This window comes from Sus scrofa, chromosome 8 (assembly GCF_054392235.1).
Source record: "Sus scrofa isolate SSC_HxYL_T2T_F1_AM1 chromosome 8, Sscrofa_HxYL_maternal_Yorkshire_Landrace_v2.0, whole genome shotgun sequence".
Taxonomy (NCBI): domain Eukaryota; kingdom Metazoa; phylum Chordata; class Mammalia; order Artiodactyla; family Suidae; genus Sus; species Sus scrofa.
The window spans coordinates 124,767,269-124,791,727 of record NC_139390.1 but is presented as its reverse complement, the minus strand read 5'-3'; the positions used below and the strand labels follow the sequence as shown (position 1 = coordinate 124,791,727).

Genomic DNA, 24,459 nt, shown 5'->3' with positions numbered 1-24,459 from the left:
CTCAGGCGTCAGGAGCAAAAGCAGGGTACCGTGCCTGATGCCTGCACAGGGTACCACCATGATGTGAGCAAACCACCAAAACCACGCCCCATCCCAAGCCACCAATCCCCCTCCACCCTCAGCCCATTTAAGGAGCCAGGGAACCAAGTGGCACCTGTTTCTTGTTTTCACTCCTGCTGCAGCACAAGTCCCAATAAAACCTGTCCTGAAATTCTCTTCTGACCTCTTATCAATCTCTATTGATTAAAAGTCCAAGGACCCAAGTTGATAACAATTAGACTCAGGGTCTCTAATCAAGTTTCTTATAAAAATATTAATCTTGTCTGAACTAAAGAAGAAGTAGATTGATCTACTTCTAGCCTGGATTAATCAAGTTCCTTGATTAAGCGTTCACATGTTTGCAGAGTTATACGAAATCAGTGTTGTGGAGCAAATTCTAGAAAGTTCAGTAAAGATAAAGCAGCCAAATGAAATCTCAGTAGAAGCAGACCTGAGGACAGCACCAATTATCAATTCATGCCCACTGGAGACTTCACCCCTCACCTGCATGGAAAGTAACCTTTACATATGTTTAAAATTTTTGATAATATCTGAACTTAAATCAGTCACCAGAGCCTCCAAAGGATGCTCCCATCAATCAAGTTAAAATCAGTCCGTGAGCACAAAATCAAGCCAGCCACAGTCCCTGCCCTGCAGCAACACACAGCTGAGGCTCTGAATGGGAAGTCTCTGTCCTCGGACCAAGATTCCTGGCAAATCAGCTTTGTGGACTTTGAAGGGATCACAGGAGGAGAAGATGGGGAAGCCCTCGTGACACCCATGAGTAACAACCCGGGAGAGGCATTCTGGCCACCATTCATTCCAGAACTGGCCCCACCCTGACAGGCCAAGCCGGGCATTGAATGGCCACCACCATGGGTTCTCCAGTGTGGGTATCGGTCCACAGTTCTGGAGTTTCGGGACCTAAAGTCTCTCCAAAGTCTGGGCCATTCCTGACACACCAAAGAAGAACATTCTGGAGCATTCTGCTGTGGAACTTGGTCCAGCGTGGACTCATGAGTGGAACGGTGGCGGGGGTGGGGGGGTGTGTCACTCCGGAAGGTTAGGGCTAGAACCATTCTCCTTGCATCCAGATTTATAAAGTAGAGCGAATAGGAAGAAAGTAAAAAGCAAGAATTTTGAGGTGAGGACCAAAGTAACAGTGTATACCAGAGGAGGAAATTAAGTCATCTCTTCCAGGCAAAAATAAAAACTTCTAAGACAAAGCCATACCCATTGAAACAGTCATGCTCATGCTGAGTTGGAGCTAATCCAAAGGACAACTAGTTGTTTTACCAATGGCCTTGGTAGACGTGACCTGCATTTTCTTCATGGTGAATTTAAACTTTTTTTCAGGGGGTATGATGAGTGGCAAATTTTTTACATCCCTCCAGATTCTTTCCTGATCTGTGTTAACATATATTGTAACTCATACACATTTGTAATTTTGTATTCTACTCTCAATTTTCACCTATGTACATTTCCGGCAGGCACAATGCACTGGTATTTTCTATAGACCTCTACACACGGTGCACTGGTATTTTCTTTTTTTTTTTTTTTTTTTTTTTTTTTTTTTTTTTTTTTTTTTGCTATTTCTTGGGCCGCTCCCACGGCATATGGAGGTTCCCAGGCTAGGGGTCCAATTGGAGCTGTAGCCACTGGCCTATGCCAGAGCCACAGCAACGCGGGATCCGAGCCGTATCTGCAACCTCCACCACAGCTCACGGCAACGCCAGATCGTTAACCCACTGAGCAAGGGCAGGGATCGAACCCGCAACCTCATGGTTCCTAGTCGGATTCGTTAACCACTGCGCCACGATGGGAACTCCTGCACTGGTATTTTCTATGTACCTCTGTGCTTTAGATGATTATATCATTATTTCATGAATCATTCTCCAGTAATTAATAGGCATTTGAATGGTTTCTAGTTTTTTTCTTTAAATACAAGAGCTATAAACATTTTACATTCAAATTAATTTCTTTGCCTCTTGTGTTGTGTCTTTCGGTAATAACATATAACAAAATTTAAAGTCCTTACTTCATGTTGCTACATTATGTTCTAGTCAAGAGGTTGCCATAAACTGGTCCCCAGGCAAAACTCAGTCCCACACAGGTTTCAATGGGCTTACAAAATTTAAAGTCCTTACTTCATGTTGCTACATTATGTTCTAGTCAAGAGGTTGCCATAAACTGGTCCCCAGGCAAAACTCAGTCCCACACAGGTTTCAATGGGCTTACAGTGTTTGTTTCTTGTTGTTGCTGTTGTGGTTGTTTAAAGTCAGGACCTGTATGCTCCATTTTGCCACAATCCCCAATAGTCAAATTCTCAGGCACTTATTATCTGCCTGGCCCCTGCAAATATTTGAGTTTTCAGTCCCTAAACTATTCCAATTCTCAGAACTACCTGCCAAATATATCTATATATCCATTCTAACACTTTCCTTGCTATAATTTACCTTTGCTGGTTTAATAGGTAAACATTAGCAATCCTTCAGAATTTAAAACAAAAATTTTTTTAATACAAGCAGGACTCCTAACCTTTGCCAGGAATGAAAGAAAAAGAGCACTACGCAAGCTATAACTAGTAGCCTATCACACCTGAGCTTAGTGTGATTGAACTAACCAAAGCTCTTCAGTGCTCCTGGCTTCTGGCTTGCTCACCATGCAGTACCCTCCATGGACAGAGGGTGCCATGCCTATAATATGGCTTTGGGTTTACCCAAACCAGTGGGTGCCAGTTAGGGCTAATGAACGACACCCTTGTTCATTAAGGGGAAGAAGGTCATAGCCCACTATCTGTCTTAAAGGGAAAATGTGAAACCCCTGGGAAAAAAATCTCTGAAACAGGTTCTTTCCCTTTTAAAAATTGTACTTATATTTCTACACACATATTCCTAAAGAGGGCAATCTTTACCTATAAGAAGTCTAAATGCTGCGTCATTTCCTAGGTTACTCGGGCCCCACTGTAAGCAGACAAATCTTATTTTAGTTTCAAAAATATGCCTATTTTAGCAGCTTGTTGATTATACTTATGGAATCAGTCTTCCTAGAGAAACAGATGGTAGGGGGAAAAGAAATGAGACAGAACATCAAGACCTAGGTTCCAGCTGCTGCTCTGCCGCTGTGATGAAGGTTGCTAGCTGTAGCAGAAACCCATCCTCCCCTTCCTCCAGAGTGACAGGGTTGCAGCTAGGCTGCAGGCTCAGAACCATATCCTCTACCCTTGGAACTAGGAATAGCCCTGTGATCAGCTCTCCTGATACAATGGTATTTATATACTTTATTGACTTAAAATGATCCTGACAATTAGAATCTTCTGATAAAGCCCCCCCCCTTTTTTTTTTTCTTTTTTGGCATGGCATGCAGTAGCTTGATATGGGATCTCAGCTCCCAGACCAGAGATTGAACCTGGGCCATAGCAGTGAAAGCACTAAATCCTAACCACTAGACCACCAGGGAACTCCCTAGAGCCATTTTTTTTCAAACTGGATATAATTCACAGCATCCAATTCACCCTTTTACAGTTTACGAGTCATTGGTTTTTCAGTATAGTCACAGGTTGTGCAACTCTCACCACTACCTAATTCCAGAATATTTTCATCATCCCCCCCAAAACTCTGTGCCAGTTCACAGTCCCTCCTCATTCTCCCCTCTCCTCTGCTTCTAGAAACTACTCATCTACTTTCTGTCTCTATGGATTTGCCTATTCTGGACATTTCATATAGGAGGAATCATACAATATGTGGCCTTCTGTGTTAGCATCAAGTTTGCCATGTTGTAGCGGGCACCACTATTTCAAACCTTTTTATTGTGGAATAATATTTCATTGTATGGATATGCCACATTTTATCTGTTCATTGGCACATACACATTTGGGTTGTTTTCACTTTTTGGCTATTATAAACAGTTGTGCACAAGTTTTTGTGTGGTATGTTTTCAATTTTCTTGGATCTATACCTAAGGGTAGAATTTCTGTGTCCTATGGTAACTCTGTTTAACTTTTTGAGAAACTGACAAACTTTTCCACAGCGGGTGTACCATTTTTGATTTCCACCAGTAATACTTGAGGATTCTGTTCTCTACATCCTGACTGTGAGGGTTAATGTGTGAAACTGACTGGGTTAAGGGATGTCTAAACAGCTAGCGAACACTGTTTCTGGGTGTGTCTGTGAGGATGGTTTTGGTGATGCCATAGACTGAGTACAGAAGGTCCATCCTCACCAGTGGGTACCATTCAATCTGTTGAGGGCCTGAACAGGACAAAAGAGCAGAGAAAGGGAGAATTCTCTCTCCCTTCTTGAGCTGGGACACATCTTTTCCTGCTCTTGGACACTGGAGCTCCTGGTTCTTGGCCTTGGAACTCCAGGACTTTCGGTTCTCAGGTCACAAGACTCAAAATGAATCACACCACCAGCTTTCCTGGTTTTCCTTCTTGCAGATGGTAGACTGTAGGACTTCTCAGCCTCTGTAACCATGAGCCACTTCCTATAATAAATCTCTTTTTTTATATATCTATATCTATCACATTGGTTCTGTTTCTCTGGAGAACCCTAATCAATATACTTACAATACTTGTTATTTTCTTTTTTAATTGTTGGTATCCCAGGGGATATGAATGGTGTCTCATGTTTTGATTTGCATTTATGTGCATCTTTTCTTTTCTTTTTTTTTGGGGGGGGGGTCTTTTAAGGGCCGTACCTATGGCATATAGGGGTCAAATTGGAGGTGTAGCCACTAGTCTACACCACAGCCACAGCAAGGTGGGATCGGAGCCATGTCTGCCACCTACACCACATCTCAAGGCAATGCCAGATCCTTAACCCACTGAGCGAGGCCAGGGATCGAACCTGCATCCTCATGGATGCTAGTTGGGTTTGTTAACCGCTGACCCACAATGAGAACTCCATCTTTTCATATACCAATTGGTCATTTTCTTTGGAAAAATGTCTATTCAAATCTTTTACCCATTTGTAAATTAGGTTGTCTTCTTCATTATTGAGGTGTAAGAGTTTTTAATATATTCTGGATATTAGATCCTTATTAGATATATGTCCTGCAAATTCTTGCTCCCATTCTGTGAATTATCCCTTTTGTGATAGTATCCTTTGACACACCAAAGTTTTTAATTTTGATGAAGTCCAATTTATTTTTTTCTTTGGTTGCTTGTGCTTTGGTCTCATATCTAAGAAACTGTTACCTCATCAAAATTCACAAAGATTTACACCTATATTTTCCTCTAAGAGTTTCAAAGTTTTAGCTCTTACATTTGGATATTTGATCCATTTTAAGTTAATTTTTGTATATGGTGTGAGGTAGAGGTACAGATTCATTCTTTGACATGTGGATATCCAGATATTCTGGAACCATTCATTCAAAACACTATTGTTTCTCCATTTTATTGTCTTGGCACTCTTGTAGAAAATCAACTAGATGTGTGTGCTTATTTCAGGACTCTGGATTCTATTTAATCAATCTGTATGCCTGTCCTTTTGTCAGTACCACACTGCCTTGATTACTGCAGCTTTGCAGTGAGTTTTAAAAGTGAGTCTTCCAAATTTGAATCTTTTTTTCCAAGACTGTTTTGACCATTCTGGGTGCTTTTCCATTTCCATATAAATTTAGGATCATTTTGCACATTTTCTCAAAGATGGTAGTAAGAATTTTGATAGGAATTGTGTTGAATCTGTAGATCAATTTGGGGAAGTCTGCCATCTTAACAATATTAAGTCTTCCAATTTGTGATCACAGAATGTCTTTCCATTTCCTTAATTTCCATCCACAATGTTTTGTAGTTTTCAGTGTGAAATTCATATATCTCTTTAGTTAAATATATTCCAAAGGGGAGTTCCTGTTGTAGCACAGTGGAAATGAATCTGACTAATGCCCATGAGGATACAGGTTCAATCCCTGGCCTCACTCAGTTTGTTAAGGATCTGGCATTATCATGATCTGTGGTGTAGATGGCAGATGCAGCTCGGATCCCATGCTGCTGTGGCTGTAATGTAGGCCAACAGTTGTAGCTCCAATTCTACCCCCAGCTGGAAACTTCCATATGCTGCAAATGTAGCCCTAAAAAGCAAAATATATATATACATATATATATATATATATATGTATATATATATATGTATATATATTCATTCCAAAGTATTTTATTCTTTATGATACTATTATAAATGGTATTATTTTCTTAATTTCATTTTCAAATTGTTTATTGCTTAAAATACAACTGATATTTATATATTGATCTTATATCCTGTAAAGTTGCTAAAATAATTTATTAGTTCTAATAGGTTTTTAGGTGGATTTTTTTAATGGTTTTCTATATATAAGATCATGCATCTGCAGATAAGAAATAGTTTTCTTTCTTTTCTATTTGGATGCCTTTTATTTCATTTTCTTGCCTAATTGTGCTGGCTAGAATCTCCAGAACAATGTTAAGAAGGACTGCTAAGAGCAGGTATGCTTATCTTGCTCCTGATCTTAGGGGAAAAGCTTTTTTCATTATTAAATACATCAGTTATTGGTTGGTTCTTCATAAATGCTCTATAAAGCATTTATAGATTGAGGAGGCTCCTTTTTATTCCTATTTTGTTGAAAGTTTTTATCATGAAAAGGTGTTGGATTTTGTCTAGTGCTTTCTTCATCTATTGAGATGATCATGTGGTTATTTTCACATTATTCTATTAATATAGTGTATTGATTGACCTCTGTATGTTAAACCATACATCCTGAGATAAATCCCACTTGATTATGGTGTATAAACCTTTTATAGCTGCTGGATTTGGATTACTAGTATTTTGTTGATGACTTTTCTGTTTATATTCATAGGGGATATTGGTCTGTCATTTGCTTTTCTTGATACATCTTTGTCCAGTTTTGGTATCAGGATAACAATTATCTTCACAGAACAAATTAGGAGGTAATTTCCCATCCCCTATTCTCTAGATGAGTTTGTGGAGGATTGTGTTCATTTTTTCTTAAATGTTTTTTAGAATTCACTAGTGAAACCACCTTCGTAGAGAGAAGTTTTTGATTACTAATTCAATCTCTTTTGTTGTTAAAGATCCACTCAAACTTTCTATTTCTTCTTGAGTCAGCTTTTATAGTTTGTTTCTAGGAATTTAGCCATTTTATCTAGGATATGTGACTTGCTGCCATACAACTGTTTATAGTATTCCCTTACCACCCTTTTCTCTTTTCTTTCTTCCTTTCTTTCTTTCTTTCTTTCTTTCTTTCTTTCTTTCTTTCTTTCTTTCTTTCTTCCTTTCTTCCTTCCTTCCTTCCTTCCTTCCTTCCTTCCTATCCTCCCTCCCTTTCTTTCTTTCTTCTTTCTTTGTCTTTCTTTTTTGTGTTTTTTAGGGCTACATATGTGATATAAGGAGGTTCCCAGGCTAGAAGCTGAATCAAAGCTGTAGCCACTGACCTACGCCACAGCCACAGCAACGTGGGATCTGTGCCCCATCTGCAACCTACACCACAGCAATGCCGGGTCCTCAACCCACTGAGGAAGGCCAGGGATTGAACCCACATCCTCGTGGATACTACTTGGGTTCATTAATTGCTGAGCAATGACAGGAACTCCCCTTATCACCCTTTTTATTTCTGTAAGGTTGATAGTAATGTTCCTTCTTTCATTTCTCTACTGTTCCAATAAGGCCTTTTTTAATGTGACAAATTTCTGATTATCTGCTTTATTTAACTGCTCAAAGTTGATGTTATAATTCAACTGAACATCTCAGTAGTTAGAGAATGTCCCTTATCTCAATTGTGAAGAGATATAATATTTAGAATTTAAGAAGCAGTAACCTGCTCCATTCATTGCCCTGAGAATTTGGGGGAAATACTTAACCTTTCTGAACCTCTATTTCCTCACAAATTAAATAATAATAGGGATGTCTGAGGATGTTGTTCGAATGAGAAAGTACATAAAGCGCCTCGTGCCCCAGAGCCAGATGTTCTAGTAGACACGCAAAGAATGCTGATTGTCTGTTGACTTGACTGTTCAATGACATGATGCATATAAATATAATATACTATGTTAGTAATCTCACCTTTATTCCCTTCTTTTACACACCCAACCCCCCAACTTAAAACCCTAGCATGGCCTGGATCTTCCACCATGTGTCCGTGCTGCTTACCAAGCAAGAAACTGTCCCAATGTAGCAAATGTCATCAACATCTGAGCCTATAGCATAGTCTAGTTTTTTCCTTAGTTCTTGTGATCAAATTACTTGCAACACGGATAGATAAAATGGATCCCTAAAGAATCTGGGTCTCTCAAAGTCATCTTCAAACATCTAGCCCTCATTACATGCTCAATAAATATGTGAAGAACAAAGGAAGGCACTAGAGGGGGCTATAAGCTAAGAGGTTAGTAAAGACTCTCCCCATAGCCGGGCTTCCTCTCTAGTTGGCTACCAAAAGGCCATGCTGGCCAGGAAAATCAGTTCGTTTAGATTTGTTAGTGTAGACAACAGTCATCAAACTAGGCAGTGAGGTCTGTGTGACACAGCTTAAGAGAGTGTACCTAGGGATGTAGGTTATTGGAATACAATATAACAGGATAAAGTAGGAGAATGAAAGGTAGGGCAAGATTATTTTGGAATGTTAGAAGAATTAAAGAAGAGCCTAAGCCACCTTTGTGGACCTAAGATAACAAGAATATAGGGAAGGATTTGAATGTCAAGAAATTTACTATCCAGCTTTCTTGGCCAAGATTTTTCTGAAAGTTGTACACACACACACACAAATGTTTCACAGAATGTCTTAAAAAGCGGTATACAGGCAAGTACCCTGTTCTTCAGAACAGGATGAAAGACTATGAGAAAAAAAAAAAACAGGGGGCGGGAATGGGAACAGAGAAAATGGACCAAAGAAAGGTTTTACTTCTTACATACATGTTAAAGGTGATTGTTCTAATATCAAAGTAGTAAGGGGAAAAAACTTGCTCCTCTAACTTTTCCTGGTTGTACTCAGTCAAGAAAGCCCAACACTGAAAACAAAACAAAAAATCATAATTCTGATTTCTTTCATTTCATATCCCATCTAGTATATCAGAAAGTCCCAAGGGAGAACTAACAGAGACAAAACCAGTTACCAGCCAATGCCTATAAAGGTTACTTGTGTTAAAGTGTCTGACAAAAGCCGTCACCAACAAAATCACCAACAAATAATCCCACTTGTACACCAGCGCCTAACTATGTAAGTCTAATGCTCATGAGTTCAGAAAGAACAATTATTTCTGTTAGGTCTTTGAATGAAGGTTGAGAAAATAGAATAAAGTAACAATAAAAAAAAAAAAAACTGGGAGGAGGAAAGCCAGCATGAAAAACAACAGCTGACAAGGTTCACACACACACAAAGATGCACAAGTAAGGAGCATCCTATTCCACATATCAAAACGGAGACACTCTTATAGAATATTGGCTATGAAACGCTAATACAGATGAACTGCAGCACTTTATATGATACAGAGATCAACAGCATCTTTAAACTTGTGTTCTATAAGTTTATAAATTACACATAACACTGGTAAAACTTCCCAAACTGATGAAATTAGAGTTGAAACATTAAAATTCTCTTCATTAGTTTATCACCTTCCCCCCAAAAAGTATTCTCTCAGCTGCCAGTTTTCTGCTTCAACTTCTACCCAAGGTTTTGTGTTTTCACACAGGAGAAAACTGATGAGCGTGAACATGAGGTTGGATAAAAACTGGTAAATTCTTAGATGCTAAGACACAAAAATTAAAATGTGACGTTTAACAAAAACTTCTGATCTATTTCAGATCAACTCATACAATTAAGATCATTACCTTCTCTTTCAGAATTTGAAACAAGTATAGCAAAAATACCAGATAAGTAAGAAGTGACTTTTAAATAGTCTTACATGTGGAGTCACAGGATCATGAAATAAAACAGGCAAATAAAAATGAAAAATGTAAATATCAAGATGAAAATATTATCCAAAATTCAGGTTGGTATTTTCTTTAAAGGTGAAACAAATTTACCGCATACTCAGCAATTTCACTCATACATTTCTACTCAAAAGAAATTTTGAAAAAGGTACAATGATTTGTACACCTACATTCAGAGTAGTATTAATTATAACAGTCAAAAATTGGAAATAATCCAAATGCCCATCGACTGATGAATGGATAAGCAAAACATGGTCCATCCATACAACAGAAGACCATTTAGCAGAAAAGAGGAATGAAGTACAGGTATATGCTATACCATAGAAGAACTTCGAAAATATCACGCCCGGTAAAAGAAGCTACATACCAAAGATCACATATTGTACGATTCTAGGTATGTATGTTGAGAAGAGTAAAATCTATAGAGACAGAAAGCAAATTAATATTTGCCTGGGGCTGAAGGTGAGAAAGGAGATTGCAGATGGGCAAGCGAGATTTTTTTTTTTTGGAGCATCAGAAATTCTCTAATATTTGATTATGATGATGGTTGCCTAACTCAATAAATCTACTAAAAATCACTTCGTTGTACTCTTAAAGTGAGGGAAGTTTATGGTATGTCAATTATGTATCAATAGACCTGTTTAAAAACAGTCCAAGGAGTTCTTGTCGTGGCGCAGCGGAAATGAATCCCACTAGGAACCATGAGGTTGTGGGTTCGATCCCTGGCCTCACTCAGCGGGCTGAGGATCTGACATTGTTGTGAGCTATGGTGCAGGCTGCAGATGCAGCTCAGATCTGGCGTTGCTGTGGCTGTGGTGTAGGCTGGCAGCTGTAGCTCTGATTAGACCCCTAGCCTGGGACCCTCCATTTGCAGCCCGTGGGGGCCTAAAAAGACAAAACAAAACAAAACAGTCCAATAAGGTACATAATGTAACATGTACAGATCCTAGGTGCAGAAAAACTCAGTGAAAGATCCTAGGTGCAGAAAAACTCAGTGAAAGATCCTAGGTGCAGAAAAACTCAGTGAATTTTAACATATGTATACACCCATGTAACTAGTATCCAGATCAAGATACAAAATTTTCTAGCGCTCCCGGAAGTTTCCTTGTATGCTTTCCTAATCATAATGCATCCTCTTCCTCCACAAGTGCAATTGTCACTAATTTGCTGTATGTCATCTTGGTTCATTTTGTCTACAGCGGAAACTTCAATGTCTCTTTTGCTCAATCTGTCTGTGAGACTCATCCAAGTGGATGCTAATCCGTAGCTCATTCTTTTTTATTGCTGAGGGGTATTCCATTGTATAAATATTTCACAATTTGTTTGTAAATTCTCCTGTCAAAGAACATTTAGATTGTTTCTAGTTTGGGGCTGTTGTGAATAAAGCTGCAATCACATTATCTCAGATGTCTGTTGGCAGACACATGCACTTATTTTTCTTGGGTACATGGGTCAGGGTAGAAACGATGATTCAAGGAGGAGGCACGCATTTAGCTTGGGTAGAAACTGCCATAAAGTTTTCCAAAGTGTTTAAACAAATTTCCACTCCTGCTAACAATATCTAAAAGTTACAGCTGTTCCACCTCCTCACCAACAGTTGGTATTGCCAGTCTTTCTAATTTTAGCCATGGTGCTAAAATTACATTGTGTACATAGTGTGTAGGTGTATCATGGCATGGCTCTAATTTGCATTTCCTAGATTAAGAACGAAATTAAGCATATTTTCATATACTTCCTGGCCATCTGGTTATCTTCTCGGATGATGTGACTGTTCAAGGTTTTTGTCCATTTTTTTGGCAGGCTGTCTTTTTCTTATTGCTTTATAGAAGTTCTTTACTCTAAATACAAATCTTTTATCAGATATGTGTATTACAAACATTTTCCCCATTCTGTGGCTTGCATGCTCTCTCTCTTAGTGGTGCCCCTGATATACAAAAGTCCATACATTTAATGAAGTCCATTTATTATTATTTTCTCTCACAGTGTTTTTCATGTCCTGGTTAAGAAGTCGTTCGCCTATGCCAAGGTCATGAAGATATTCTCCTGTGTTTTCTCCAAGAAGCTTTATTGTAGTACCTTTCATAGTTGTGTGTTTGATCACTGATCAAATTAATTTTTGTATATGGAGCCACAGTTCATTTATTTCCCATAAAGATACCCACATGATGCATTTCTGTTTATTGATAAGATTATCTTTTCCCACAGGATTGCAGTGGCTCTTGGCCATAAATCAGGTGACCATATTATACATGAGTCTGCTTCTGGGCTCTGCTGTATGCCACTGTCCCATTTTATCCTTGGCAAGTGCTACCAACTTAATTACTGAACCTTGATAGTAATCTTGAGCAAGGGAATATTTTAATGCACAATTTGTAGTAGAACTTTGAGAGCTGTTTTTGTAAGAGAGACAAATGCTAAAAATTAACTAGTTCAAGTCTTACACATCATCATAAATGTATTTTAAAGAAGATAATTTTTTTTTAATTTTATGGCCATACCCATAGCATATGGAAGTTCCCTGGACAGCAAGTGAATCTGAGCTGCAGCCTTGACTTACACTGCAGGTGCAGCAATGCTGGATCCTTTAACCCACCACACAGGGCTAGGGGTTGAACCTGCACCTCTGCTGAAGTCAGATTTTGAACTCACTGTGTCACAGCAGGAACTCCAAAAGGAGATGATTTTTGTAATCAGCAAAATAAAAACCTAAATATTTTTTTTACCACAACAGGCTAACAAAATCTACAGGATCTCTTATGTTAGCTGCAGGTGGCCGTTGAATCACAGAATAAAAATGAAAATCTTACCTGGGTAAGATAAAGTGTGTCTTTGAATGTACGTAATGGATCTGCACTTTGGGGGAGTCTGAAGTGACGCGCAGCTTGCTGAAGCATCTCAAAGTTACCATTTTCATGATGTTGTCGATGAAGTGAAAATTTGCTCTCATAAGACCAGTCCTCTCCAGATGAAACCTTTCGAGTAAAGAATAAGAGGTCCAAATTGGAAGCTATCAGTGAAACTACTTTTCTCCATATTCCCAACAAACTTGAAAAGTACTACCCACTGGAAAAGAACTCAAGGTTTGTTCTGTGACTCTCACTTCACGTATATTTTTGCCATCATACTTGATATTGGTGAAAGACTAGCCTTATTCAAACCTAGAAAGTTACACTTTGGTATTTCTATCAAAAATCTTGTCTCATCATGATGTTTTTCTTGTTTTTATGAACATTCATTATATGCATTTTTAAAATGTCATTTTATCTAAGTAAATGAAACTGTCAAAACTGAATAATGAACCGAGCTCAACATTCTTTTAAAATATTCAATTCTTTAACACGAGCAAAATATCACTAGTAAGATTATAAACACTTTAGCACTTGTTCATTTATTTCTCAGTGATTATTAAATATATTTAACATTATGATTATTTTTGATAAAGTTGAAGATACAAACCAAACAATGATACTCTTTACCCCTAACAATACATCTTTTTTTTAACTTATAGAATCTCTTTTCCTTTCAGAAGCTGTCATTGGATCAAGTAAAAAACAAAAATAAATACCACACATGTTAGTAGTATGCCTTTTATAAAAAAAAAAAAAACATATTTCTGGCTCCTAGGCCTACAATTTAATGCATCATTTGACAAAGGTATAAGACAACTGCTGACTACATCTGAAAAATATCAGTTTTAAATATTTTTGCTTCTTTCATTCCCTCTTTCCCATTCTCAACACTTGTTCCTACCTGAGTCAGGATACTTAACTCCATCCTCTTTCACTTTGAAACAATAGTATTCCCAAAAGATTGGCCCCATAATATGTGTATAATAGAAATAGTATGTTTTTTATAAATTCTTACAAGAAACTCTTACAACTTGATAATAAAAAGACAACCCAATTAAAAAGTAGGCAAAGGATCTGAATAGATGGTTCTCCAGGAAGATATATCAAGAGCCTACAGGCACCTAAAAAGATGTTCAACATGATTAGCCATCAAAGAAATGCAAATTTCCTATAATTTTTCCAGGGAAATGCAAAAAAAAAAATGGCAATGGGAAATAAAAGTGTTGGCGAGGATGTGGAGAAATTGGAACCCTCATAAATTGCTAGTGAGAATGCAAAATGGTGCAGCCACCATGGAAAAGAGTTGGGCAGTTCCTTGGAATATCAGAGTCACTATATGACTCAGCAATTCCACTCCCTGATATGCGCTCAATAGAACTGAAAACATATATTCACACAAAAACATGTACACAAATGTTAATAGCAGCATTATTTATAATAGCCCAAAAGGGGAAATAACACAAATATATAACAACTGAAGAATGGATAAACAAAATGTGCTTTCTCCATACAATGGAATATCATTCAGCAAGCAAAAAGAATGATGTACTAATACATGATACAGCATGATGAACCTTGAAAAATTTATGGCTGAGTGAAGAGAACAAGTCTCGAAAGATCATATATGTTATGATCTCAATTATATAAAATGTACAGAACAAGCAGATATAAAGACACACAAAGCAGATTAGTGGTGCCTACTGCTGGGGTGAGAGGGGCAGAGAGAGAGAGAGAAAAGTGACTGCTAATTCAGAAGGTATAGAGTTTCTTTGAGGTGATGAAAATACCCTAAAATTAGATCATGGTGATGGCTGCACAACTCTGTGACTATACTGAAAACCATTAAACTGCACACATTCGGTGGGGACCTTGTCTGGTTTGTGAATTATGTTCCAACAAAACTGTGAAAAAAAGAACACAAGTCTGAAACAGAATCCATCTACAAAACTGAATCTTTAGGAATAGAGAAATTGAAATGCCCTATTAAAAATCAAATACACCAACATGAAGGGGAACAAAGAGGAGGAGGAAATAGAAGGTGAGGAGGAGGAAGAGGAAAGAAAATAAAATGAATGATATGACAGGATAACATCAAAGGTTCATTTATCACAGTTACTTCTCTTGCTATAAAAAACTACTCAGTTCTGAACACCAGTAAACGATAAAAAGTCATAGGACACGTAGAAAGTAGCAAGTGAGAATAATTTTCCTGTAAATTTCCTCAAGCAGGCTTAAGCAACCACTGGCTTCCATTTAATTTTTGCTTGTTTATTTATTTATTTATTTATTGCCCCCCCCCCTTTTTGTAAGCACCGCACCAGCAGCATATGGAAGTTCCCAGGCTAGGGGCTGAATCAGAGCTATAGCTGCCAACCTATATGTACCAGAGCCACAGCAACACAGGATCCAAGCCACATCTGTGCCCTACACCACAGCTCACAGCAACACTGGATCCTTAACCCAATGAGCAAAGCCAGGGATTGAATCTGCATCCACATGGACTCTAGCTGGGTTCATTGCCACTGAGCTACGACAGAAACTCCCCATTTAATTTTTAAATGCTCTTGAAGGAACATAATTATAAGCAATATAGAAAAGTTATAATCCCCAAAATGATGACTACAAGAGCTCAGCACGCCAAAGGTTAAAGAAAAAGTTCTTTTCTGTTATCTTCTTCCGAAACTTTCATTTCAATGAGAAGTAGATTTCACTTGACTTTCCAAACCACTGTTGAGGAAGTGACATACACCCAAAGGCTACCATTCTGAATCGAGGATGGCTCACCTTTTCTAATGTACTGAAGGAAGGCCAGGATTGATATCCATATTCAGATACAAATCGTGCTTTGGGGAAAATTTTCCAATTCCAGCAATCATTCCAATAGTTATAGAAATGTACGTCTCCAAAATTGGTGTCATATGGGTTTTCAGAGACCCAGCCTTCTGCAATGGATTTGGCCCCATTGGTAGGACTGGATGTGATAAAAGGACGCGTGGGGTCTTCCTGAGTTCAGAAATAAAATGGTTTAAAAGACAATATTTTCATCCAGTAATGAACAGATCACTTACTTCTTTAAAAACATGATCAAGTCCCAGAAATGTCAAGGAGCTGATGGAAAAATAATAGAGCCACTTACCTTCTTCTGCATTTGACAATCACCAGCACCTTTCTGCTATTTGCCAATCCTTAATGTCCTTTCATAATGAACCTTGGCACTAGTGCTATTTGGGGTCACGGGAGGTCCTCCTCTTTCTAAGGTGTTTAGCAGCATACCTGGCCTCTTCACACTAGATCAGGTAATTTCTACCCTCCTTCCCTGCAAAAAATGTCCTCAGATATTGCCAAATGCCCCTTCATACCTTAGGAACAAAACTGCTTCCTCTTGACAAACAAAGGTCTAATGGTTAAGAACTGACTCTAATGGAGTTCCCATTGTGGCTCAGTGATAATGAACCAGACTAGTATTCACGGGGACACGGGTTTGATCCCTGGCCTGGCTCAGTGGGTCAAGGATCCGGCATTGCCGCGAGCTATGGTGTAGGTCACAGACACGGCTCAGATCCCATGTTGCTATGGCTGTGGTGTAGGCCGTGGCTACAGCTCTGATACGACCCCTAGCCTGGGAATGTCCATATGCTGTGGATAAAGCCAAAATAAACAAACAAACAAACAAAAAACAGAGGCTACTGAGTCAGATGGATGTGAATTTAAATCCCCAATTAGAACCTTATTATCTGGGAACAGGTCTAAGTCTGAGTCGTCTTATCCGTTAAATGAGGTAATAATAGTACCTCCTTCGTAAGACTATTGCAAATGCCTTATTAAAAAAAAGTGTGGAAGAGATGGCCAACTATCCACCAGAATGCATGTTCCCATGTCTGTAATATACAGCTGTCCCTAGGAAATGGCTTCCTCACCTTAGTTGCATCTCTGTGGGATCACATTCTCATTCTCTTGCCCTGTTTGCTGGCAAAGGCCTTGGAGATGGTAGAGGTGGAAGTCAGGAGGGGCCTGGGTCTCTCAAAGGAGGTGAGCTGCCTGCCCCTCAGGAGCAGCTATTTTGCAGTGTTACAGAGTAAGAAAGAAATTTTTATATGTAAACCACTGAAACTCTGTGGGTTTTTGTTACAGCAGGCAGCGTGTAACTACTTAATGCAAAGTCTTACACAGGGAGAACTCAAGATGTTTTAATTACCATCCTCTCAATCAATGAACTCACTTCCCAGTTCAATGAAAAGAATCATTCATTTAGCAAGTTATCTGTCACCTGTTTGTTGTATGCCAGACATTTTTCAGCAGCGATGAGAGAGAGAAAAAAAAAAATCTATGGCATTGTCAAATATTAACACATCAGTTCCCTTCTGAGCATTTATTTAGTGCCAAGCATGTAGTTTTTTCTGCAGATGAAGGTTCACTGTGGAACAAGACAGATATGCTGACTGACCTCTTAAAGGAGTGGACTGAAGCCAGTGGTGAAATCAGATGCTGAGCAAGTAATTATAAGCATGATGAATGTTTTGAAGAAAAATCAGGGTTCTTTGGAAATATAAAACATATCATAGAATGCCAGTAAAGCCTCTCTGAGAAGTAGATTTTCAGTAAATAATTTTCTCAACTTTTCTCCATTAGGTCTCACTTTTTCTTGGTATCTCCGACAATTTTTTTCTTTTCTTATTTCCTCCTGTCATGAGGTGGGGGGAGTCTTATTCTTTTTTTTTTTTTTTCTTTTTTTTTTTTTTGCTATTTCTTTGGGCCGCTCCCACGGCATATGGAGGTTCCCAGGCTAGGGGTCGAATCAGAGCTGTAGCCACCGGCCTACGCCAGAGCCACAGCAACACGGGATCCGAGCCGCGTCTGCAACCTACACCACAGCTCACGGCAACGCCGGATCGTTAACCCACTGAGCAAGGGCAGGGACCGAACCCGCAACCTCATGGTTCCTAGTCGGATTCGTTAACCACTGCGCCACTACAGGAACTCCGGGAGTCTTATTCTTTTCCTTCACTAGCTTCTTTCTTCTGGTCATCTTTTGATTTTACTTTGTAACTAAAGCCAATAAATTATCATTTACTCTTTAAAAAAATCTTTCTACACACTGCCCCTTTCCCTCACCTTAAGGACTCCCCACATCCTAATTTAAAAAAAAAAAATCCCTCAATCTCCTAGAGCCCATCATATTTCTTTGCCACCCATCCCCTCCTCAGCCCCTCACACTTGGTTCCTGAACATTCCACTCTACTTAACTTGTTTTTGTGGTTGGTTTTGGTTTTGGTTTTTCAAAAACTATCCATGGACTTCTACTTCCTAAATAAAGCAAGAATCCCCACAACCCTCCCTCTCTGGGATACAATAAATGACCTATTTACTACCCATTATTTCTGAGGATCTACCCATCCCTGACTGCTTGTTCACCACTCTTTCATATTCTGGTTTCTCCAGCTATTTCTGATTCTTCTTCTCCAGCTCCCATTCCATTCTTAGATGGACATTGCTTTCTTCAGCCTCTCCTGTTCTATAACTTCTCTCAAGACAGCCCCTCTCATCAATGTTCTGATTACTCCCAGACTAGCTCACCCCCACATTTCCATTTCCAATAACCACCTCCACATTTCCACCTGGCTTGTCCTGCCCACATTCCACCTTTCAAAGCAGAATTCCGTGTTTGTTCATCCCAAACTTCCTTTTTTTTTTTTTCCTTTTTTTTTTTTTTGGTTGCACCCACAGAATGCAGAAGGAGAAACTAATGGTAGGAGACTTTAACACCCCACTCACATCAATGGACAGATCCTTGCAAGAGAAAATCAATAAGGCAACAGAGATCCTAAATGACACAATAGAAAATTTAGACTTAATTGACATTTTCAGGACATTACAGCCAAAAACTCAGAATACACATTCTTTTCATGTGCACATGGAATATTCTCCAGGATTGACCACATACTGGGGAACAAAACTAACCTCAACAAATTTAACAGTATAGAAATTCTTTCAAGTATCTTCTCTGACCACAATGGCATGAAACTAGAAATCAACCACAGGAAAAGAAATGAGAAAAAATGAAGACTAAACAACATGCTACTAAAAAGCCAATGGGTCAACAAGGAAATCAAAATGAAATTTAAAAATACCTTGAAACAAAAGATAATGAAAACATAACCATTCAAAATCTATGGGATGCCACAAAAGCAGTTCTTAAAAGGAAGTTCATAGTGATACAGGCCTTTCTCAGAAAATAAGAAAAATCTCAAATCAACAACTTAACCTACCACTTAAAAAAGGATTAGAAAAAGAAGAACAAACAAAACCTAAAGTCAGCAGAAGGAAGGAAATTATAAAGATTAGATAGCAAATCAATAAAATAAAAATTGAAAAAACAATAGGAAAAAAAATCACTAAAACCAAGAGCTGGTTCTTTAAAAGGGTAAAATTGACAAACCTCTGGCCAGACTCACCAAGAATAGGAGAGAAAGAACTCAAATAAGCCAAATAAGACATAAAAAAGGAGACATCACAATGGATACTGCAGAAATACAAAAAACCATAAAATAATACTATGAACAATTATACATCAACAAATTTGACAACCTAGAAGAAATGGACAACTTTCTAGAGACACACAGCCAGCCAAAACTGAATCAAGAAGAAATAGATCAACTGAACAGACCAGTCACTAGAAATGAAACTGAATATGTAATAATGAACACTCCCTATAAACAAAAATCTAGGACCAGATTTGGCTTGGATCTGGCATTGCTGTGGCTCTGTCATAGGCCAGCAGCTGTAGCTCTGACTGGACCCCTAATCTGGGAACCTCCATATGCTACAGGTGCAGCCCTAAAAAGACAAATAAATAAATAAATAAAATAAAATAGCACCCCCCAAAATTAAATACCTAGGAATAAAACTGACCAAGGAGGTGAAAGACTTACATGCTGAGAACTATAAAACATTAATCAAGGAAATTAAAGAGGATTCAAAGAAATGGAAAGATATTCCATGCTTCTGGGTTGGAAAATTAATATCATTAAAATGGCCATACTACCCAAAGCAATTTACAGACTCAATGCAATCCCTATCAAATTACCCATGACATTACCCATCACAGAACTAGAACAAACAATCCAAAAATTTATATGGAACCATAAAAGATCCTGAATTGCCAAAGCCATCCTGAGGAACAAAAACCAAGCAGGAGGCATATCTCTCCAGACTTAAGACAATATTACAAGGCCACAGTAATCAAGACAGTGTGGTACTGGTACCAAAACAGACATACAGACCAATGGAACAGAACAGAGAACCCAGATATAAACCCAGACACCTATGGGCAATTAATCTTTGACAAAGGAGGAAAGAACATAAAATGGGAAAGACAGTCTTCTCAGCAAGTGATTCTAGGAAAACTGGACAGCTGCATGTAAATCAGTGAAACTGGGACACACCTTCACACCATGCACAAAAATAAATGGCTTAAAGACTTAAAAATAAGACAAAACACCATAAAATTCCTAGAAGAGAACACAGGCAAAACATTCTCTGACATCAACCAAACAAATGTTTTCTTAGGTCGGTGTCCTAGGTACTAACTATTGCACTTGGAGTGAATAAACAATGAGATCCTGCTATAGAGCACAGGGAACTATATCTAGTCATTTGTGATGGAACATGATGGAGGATAATGTGAGAAAAAGAAGGTATAAATATATATGTATGACTGGATAACTTTGCTGTAGAGCAGAAATTGATAGAACATTGTAAATCAACTATAATAGAAAAAATAAATTTTTTTAAAAAAATAAAAACAAATATAAACCAATGGCACCTAATCAAACTGATGAGCTTTTACACAGCAAAGGAAACCATTTTTTAAAAAAATGAAAAGACAACCTATGGAATTGGATAAAATAGTTTCAAATGCAACCAACAAGGGTTTAATCTCTAAAATATACAAACAACTTATACAACTCAAGAGCAAAAAAACCAACAACCCAATTGAAAAATGGGCAGAAGACCTAAATAGACATTTCTCCAAAGAAAATACAGAGATAACCAGTAGACACAGGAAAAAATGCTCTATATCACTAATTATTAGAGAAATGCAAATCAAAACTACAACGAGGTACCATCTCATGCTAGTCAGAATAGCCATCATTAAAAAGTCAACAAATAATAAATGCTGGAGAGGATGTGGAGAAAAGAGTACCATCCTTCACTGTTGGTGGGAATGTAAATTGGTACAACCATTATGGAAAACAGTATGGAGGTACCTCAGAAAACTAAATATAGAACTACCATATGACACAGCAATCCTATTCTTGGGCATATATATGGACAAAACTTTCATTGAAAAAGATACATGCATCCGTATGTTCATTGCAGCAATATTCACAATAATCAAGACATGGAAACAACCTAAATGTCCCTCGACAGATGAATAAATTAAGAAGACGTGGTACAATGGAATACTACTTGGTCATGAAAAAGAACAAAATAATGCCATCTGCAGCAACATGGATGGAACTAGAGACTCTCAAATTAAGTGAAGTAAGTCAGAAAGAGATAAATACCATATGATGTCATTTATATCTGATATGGCACAAATGAACCTATTTGCAGAAAAGAAATAAATTCATGGACTTGGAGAATAGACTTATGGTTACCAAGGGGGTGGGGGAGGGAGTGAGATGGACTGGGAGTTTGGGGTTAGTAGATGCAAACTATTGCATTTGGAGTGAATAAGCAATGAGACCTTGATGTATAGCCCAGGGACCTATATCTAGTCACTTGTGATGGAACATGATGGAGGATAATGTGAGAAAAAAATGTATACATATATATACACTTAAATATATATACAAAAATGTGTGTGTGTGTATAACTGGGTCATTTTGCTCTAAAGCAGAAACTGACAGAACATTGCAAATCAACTATAATTTAAAAAAATGTTTTAATTTCCAAAAAAGCACATACAGATGGCCAAAAGGCACATGGAAAGGTGTTCAGCATCACTGATCATCAGAAAAACGCAAATCAAAAGCACAATGAGCTATTACCTCACACCTATTAGGTGGTTATTATCAAAAATACAAGTGATAGATGATGGCAAGGATGTGGAAAAACCCATGTGTGCTATTGATGAGAAAGTAAATTGACGCAACCGCTATGGGCAACTGCATGGAGGATCCTCAAAAAAATTTAGAACTACCGTATGATCCAGCAATTCCACTTCTTGGTATTTATCTCCAGAAGATGAAAACACAAACTCAAAAAGCTAAGTACATCCCATATTCACTGCAGCAGTATTTACAATAGCCAAGATACAGAAAAAAATCTAAATCCAGTGATAGGACAAATGGATAAAGAAAATGGTTGTGTATATATACAATGGAATTTTATTCAGCCATTTAAAAAATCAAATATTGCCATCTGTAACAACCTAAGTGGACTGTGAAGGTATCATGATAAGCAAAAATGTTACAGAGAAAGACAAATACCATATGATCTCACTTACAGGTGGAATTGGTGGTTGCCAGAGGTTGTAGGTGAAGGGTGGGTAAAATGGGGAAAGGAAAAAATGAAAAGAAAGAAAGGAAGGAAGGAAGGAAGGAAGGAAGGAAGGAAGGAAGGAAGGAAGGAAAGGGAAAAGAGGGAGGAAGAGTTTAGAGGATTGACTACAATTTTGAAAGAAGTTCTACTGTGGATAAAACACTATCAAACAGCATAGCATGCTACAGAGAAATGGTTCCTGAAAGGAAGAGTCAATTTTTTTTTTTTTTTTTTTTTTTTGCCCTTTTTAGGGCCGCTCCTGGGGCATATGGAGGTTCCCAGGCTAGGTGTCTAATCGGAGCTGTAGCCTCCAGCCTACGCCAGAGCCACAGCAACGCCAGATCCCAGCCTTGTCTGTCACCTTCACCACAGCTCACGGCAACGCCGGATCCTTAACCCGCTGAGCAAGGGCAGGGATCAAACCCGTAATCTCATGGTTCCTAGTCAGATTCGTTAACCATTGAGCCATGACAGGAACTCCTAAAGTATTTTTCAATTAAGGTATGTACATTGTTTTTTTAAGACACAATGCTATTATGCACTTAATAGATTACAGTATAGTGTAAACATAATTTTTATATGCACTGGAAAACCAAAAATTCAGGTGACTCGCTTTTTCGTGATAGTTGTTTTATTGTGGTATCTGGAATCAAACACACAGTATCTCCAAAGTATATCTGAACTTACTGCTAAGACGATCTTTCGGATGTTTTTCACATACAGTGTCACGTAATCATTAATGTAGGTAGGCAGGTCGCTGGGCTGTACATTATACCAATTCATCATGAGTGCTGCTTCATTTTCATTATTTCCACTCCACGTGATGATGGAGGGATGTGATTTCAGTCTCCTAATCTAAAATTGAAGAAATCATAAAATAATTTTCAAATACGCAACATAAAAAAGCTCAGAGCTATAATTATTCATAGAATTATAGCCACCGCATTTTTGCACATGTGTTTTTATGTGCCAGAAAACTCATTAGAAAATTAGTAATGTCACATGTGGGAATACATTTTGAGAAATCTCTGAGATTCTTTTTATCTAGATTTTATAAACATTGAGAAAATAGGGCTCCTTTTCTCTACTGTATAAAACTGAGGCAAATATCATCCTTTTTATTAAAAGAGAAAAACAAATCAACCTCAGCATTATCTGACTGGCCACAAAAAGATTCTAAGAAATACAAAAAGGCAGGAGACATTATATTACAGGAATTAGTTTCTCAACAGCAAGTTGGAGTTTTTCGTGAATAAACAAGGCAGAACAAACACAACTGCTGACAAAGAAACTGAAGTTCCCATACAGTCTCCACCAAGATCAGAAAGCCGTCAGGACAGTTAGAGAGGGTTTTACAAAGCAAGTGAGTTCCAGAGACACTATGGAAGTTAAAGACAAATACATGGAATAGTCTAAAGGAAACAAGATTAGGGTATCAAGAGGCTGTTTCCTGAAATAACCATCCATGTCACTCACAGCTTAAGAAATCAACCAAGGTTAAGTACAGAAGAAGAAATTAGTGACTGCGGAAGTCCTGCTGCCTTAAGTGCTCAGGTCTAAGTGAACTGGGCTCACTGCCCGCCAGCTCTACGAAAAGGTGATAGGATCCAGTTCTTCTGACACATTGGAAGATGTATCCCAGCCAAAGAGGGCAATGAAATCTCTTTGAGAACAATAGAGTGAGTCAAGAGGAAGTCTTTTGGTACAGGTTTTAGCAATATGACCTCACTGGTATTTACAGCTTCTCTTAAACTGTAATGGATGATGATGTGATGTGATGGATCCCAGCTGACGTTCTCGCTGTGGGCTCCATCCCAGATGCTAAGAAACTCACACAGGAAAGAGAGCTGCATGAAGGGTATATAAAGGGATACATCTCTTTTAAAAAAATCAAAGTCTTCTGTTTTTCTCAATCAGCCTTATCAACAGTATTGCCTTATTTGCCTCTGATTGTGCCCAGGTTAAGTGAGGGCTGTTTCCAGCTATGACAGGCAAGTTTATGGTACTGATGAAAACACAAATATAAATACTGAAGAGACAAAAAGTTTCAGTGATTCTGCCACACCCACTCTTCAAACTGACCTAGAAGGTTATGGTAACCCTTACTT

The 24,459-nt window shown here is 38.2% G+C and overlaps 1 protein-coding gene across 4 annotated transcripts in view; it reads right to left on the bottom strand.

Annotated features, from left to right (window-relative positions):
* Nucleotides 1–24,459, bottom strand: part of MANBA (mannosidase beta) — a 110,904-nt gene that overhangs the window by 21,309 nt on the left and 65,136 nt on the right. For 3 of the 4 annotated variants that reach the window (XR_014813315.1, XR_014813314.1, XM_003129294.7), the window contains exons 11-13: nt 23,039–23,206; nt 15,590–15,808; nt 12,764–12,928 (exon numbers count right to left, since the gene is read on the bottom strand). Coding sequence is in view for 2 of the 4 variants with exons in the window: in XM_003129294.7 (XP_003129342.4) it covers nt 12,764–12,928; nt 15,590–15,808; nt 23,039–23,206 (552 nt within the window). In the remaining 2 variants the exon portion in view is untranslated. The remainder of the gene's footprint in view (nt 1–12,763; nt 12,929–15,589; nt 15,809–23,038; nt 23,207–24,459) is intronic. The other variant, XM_084973314.1, reaches the window with a different exon arrangement.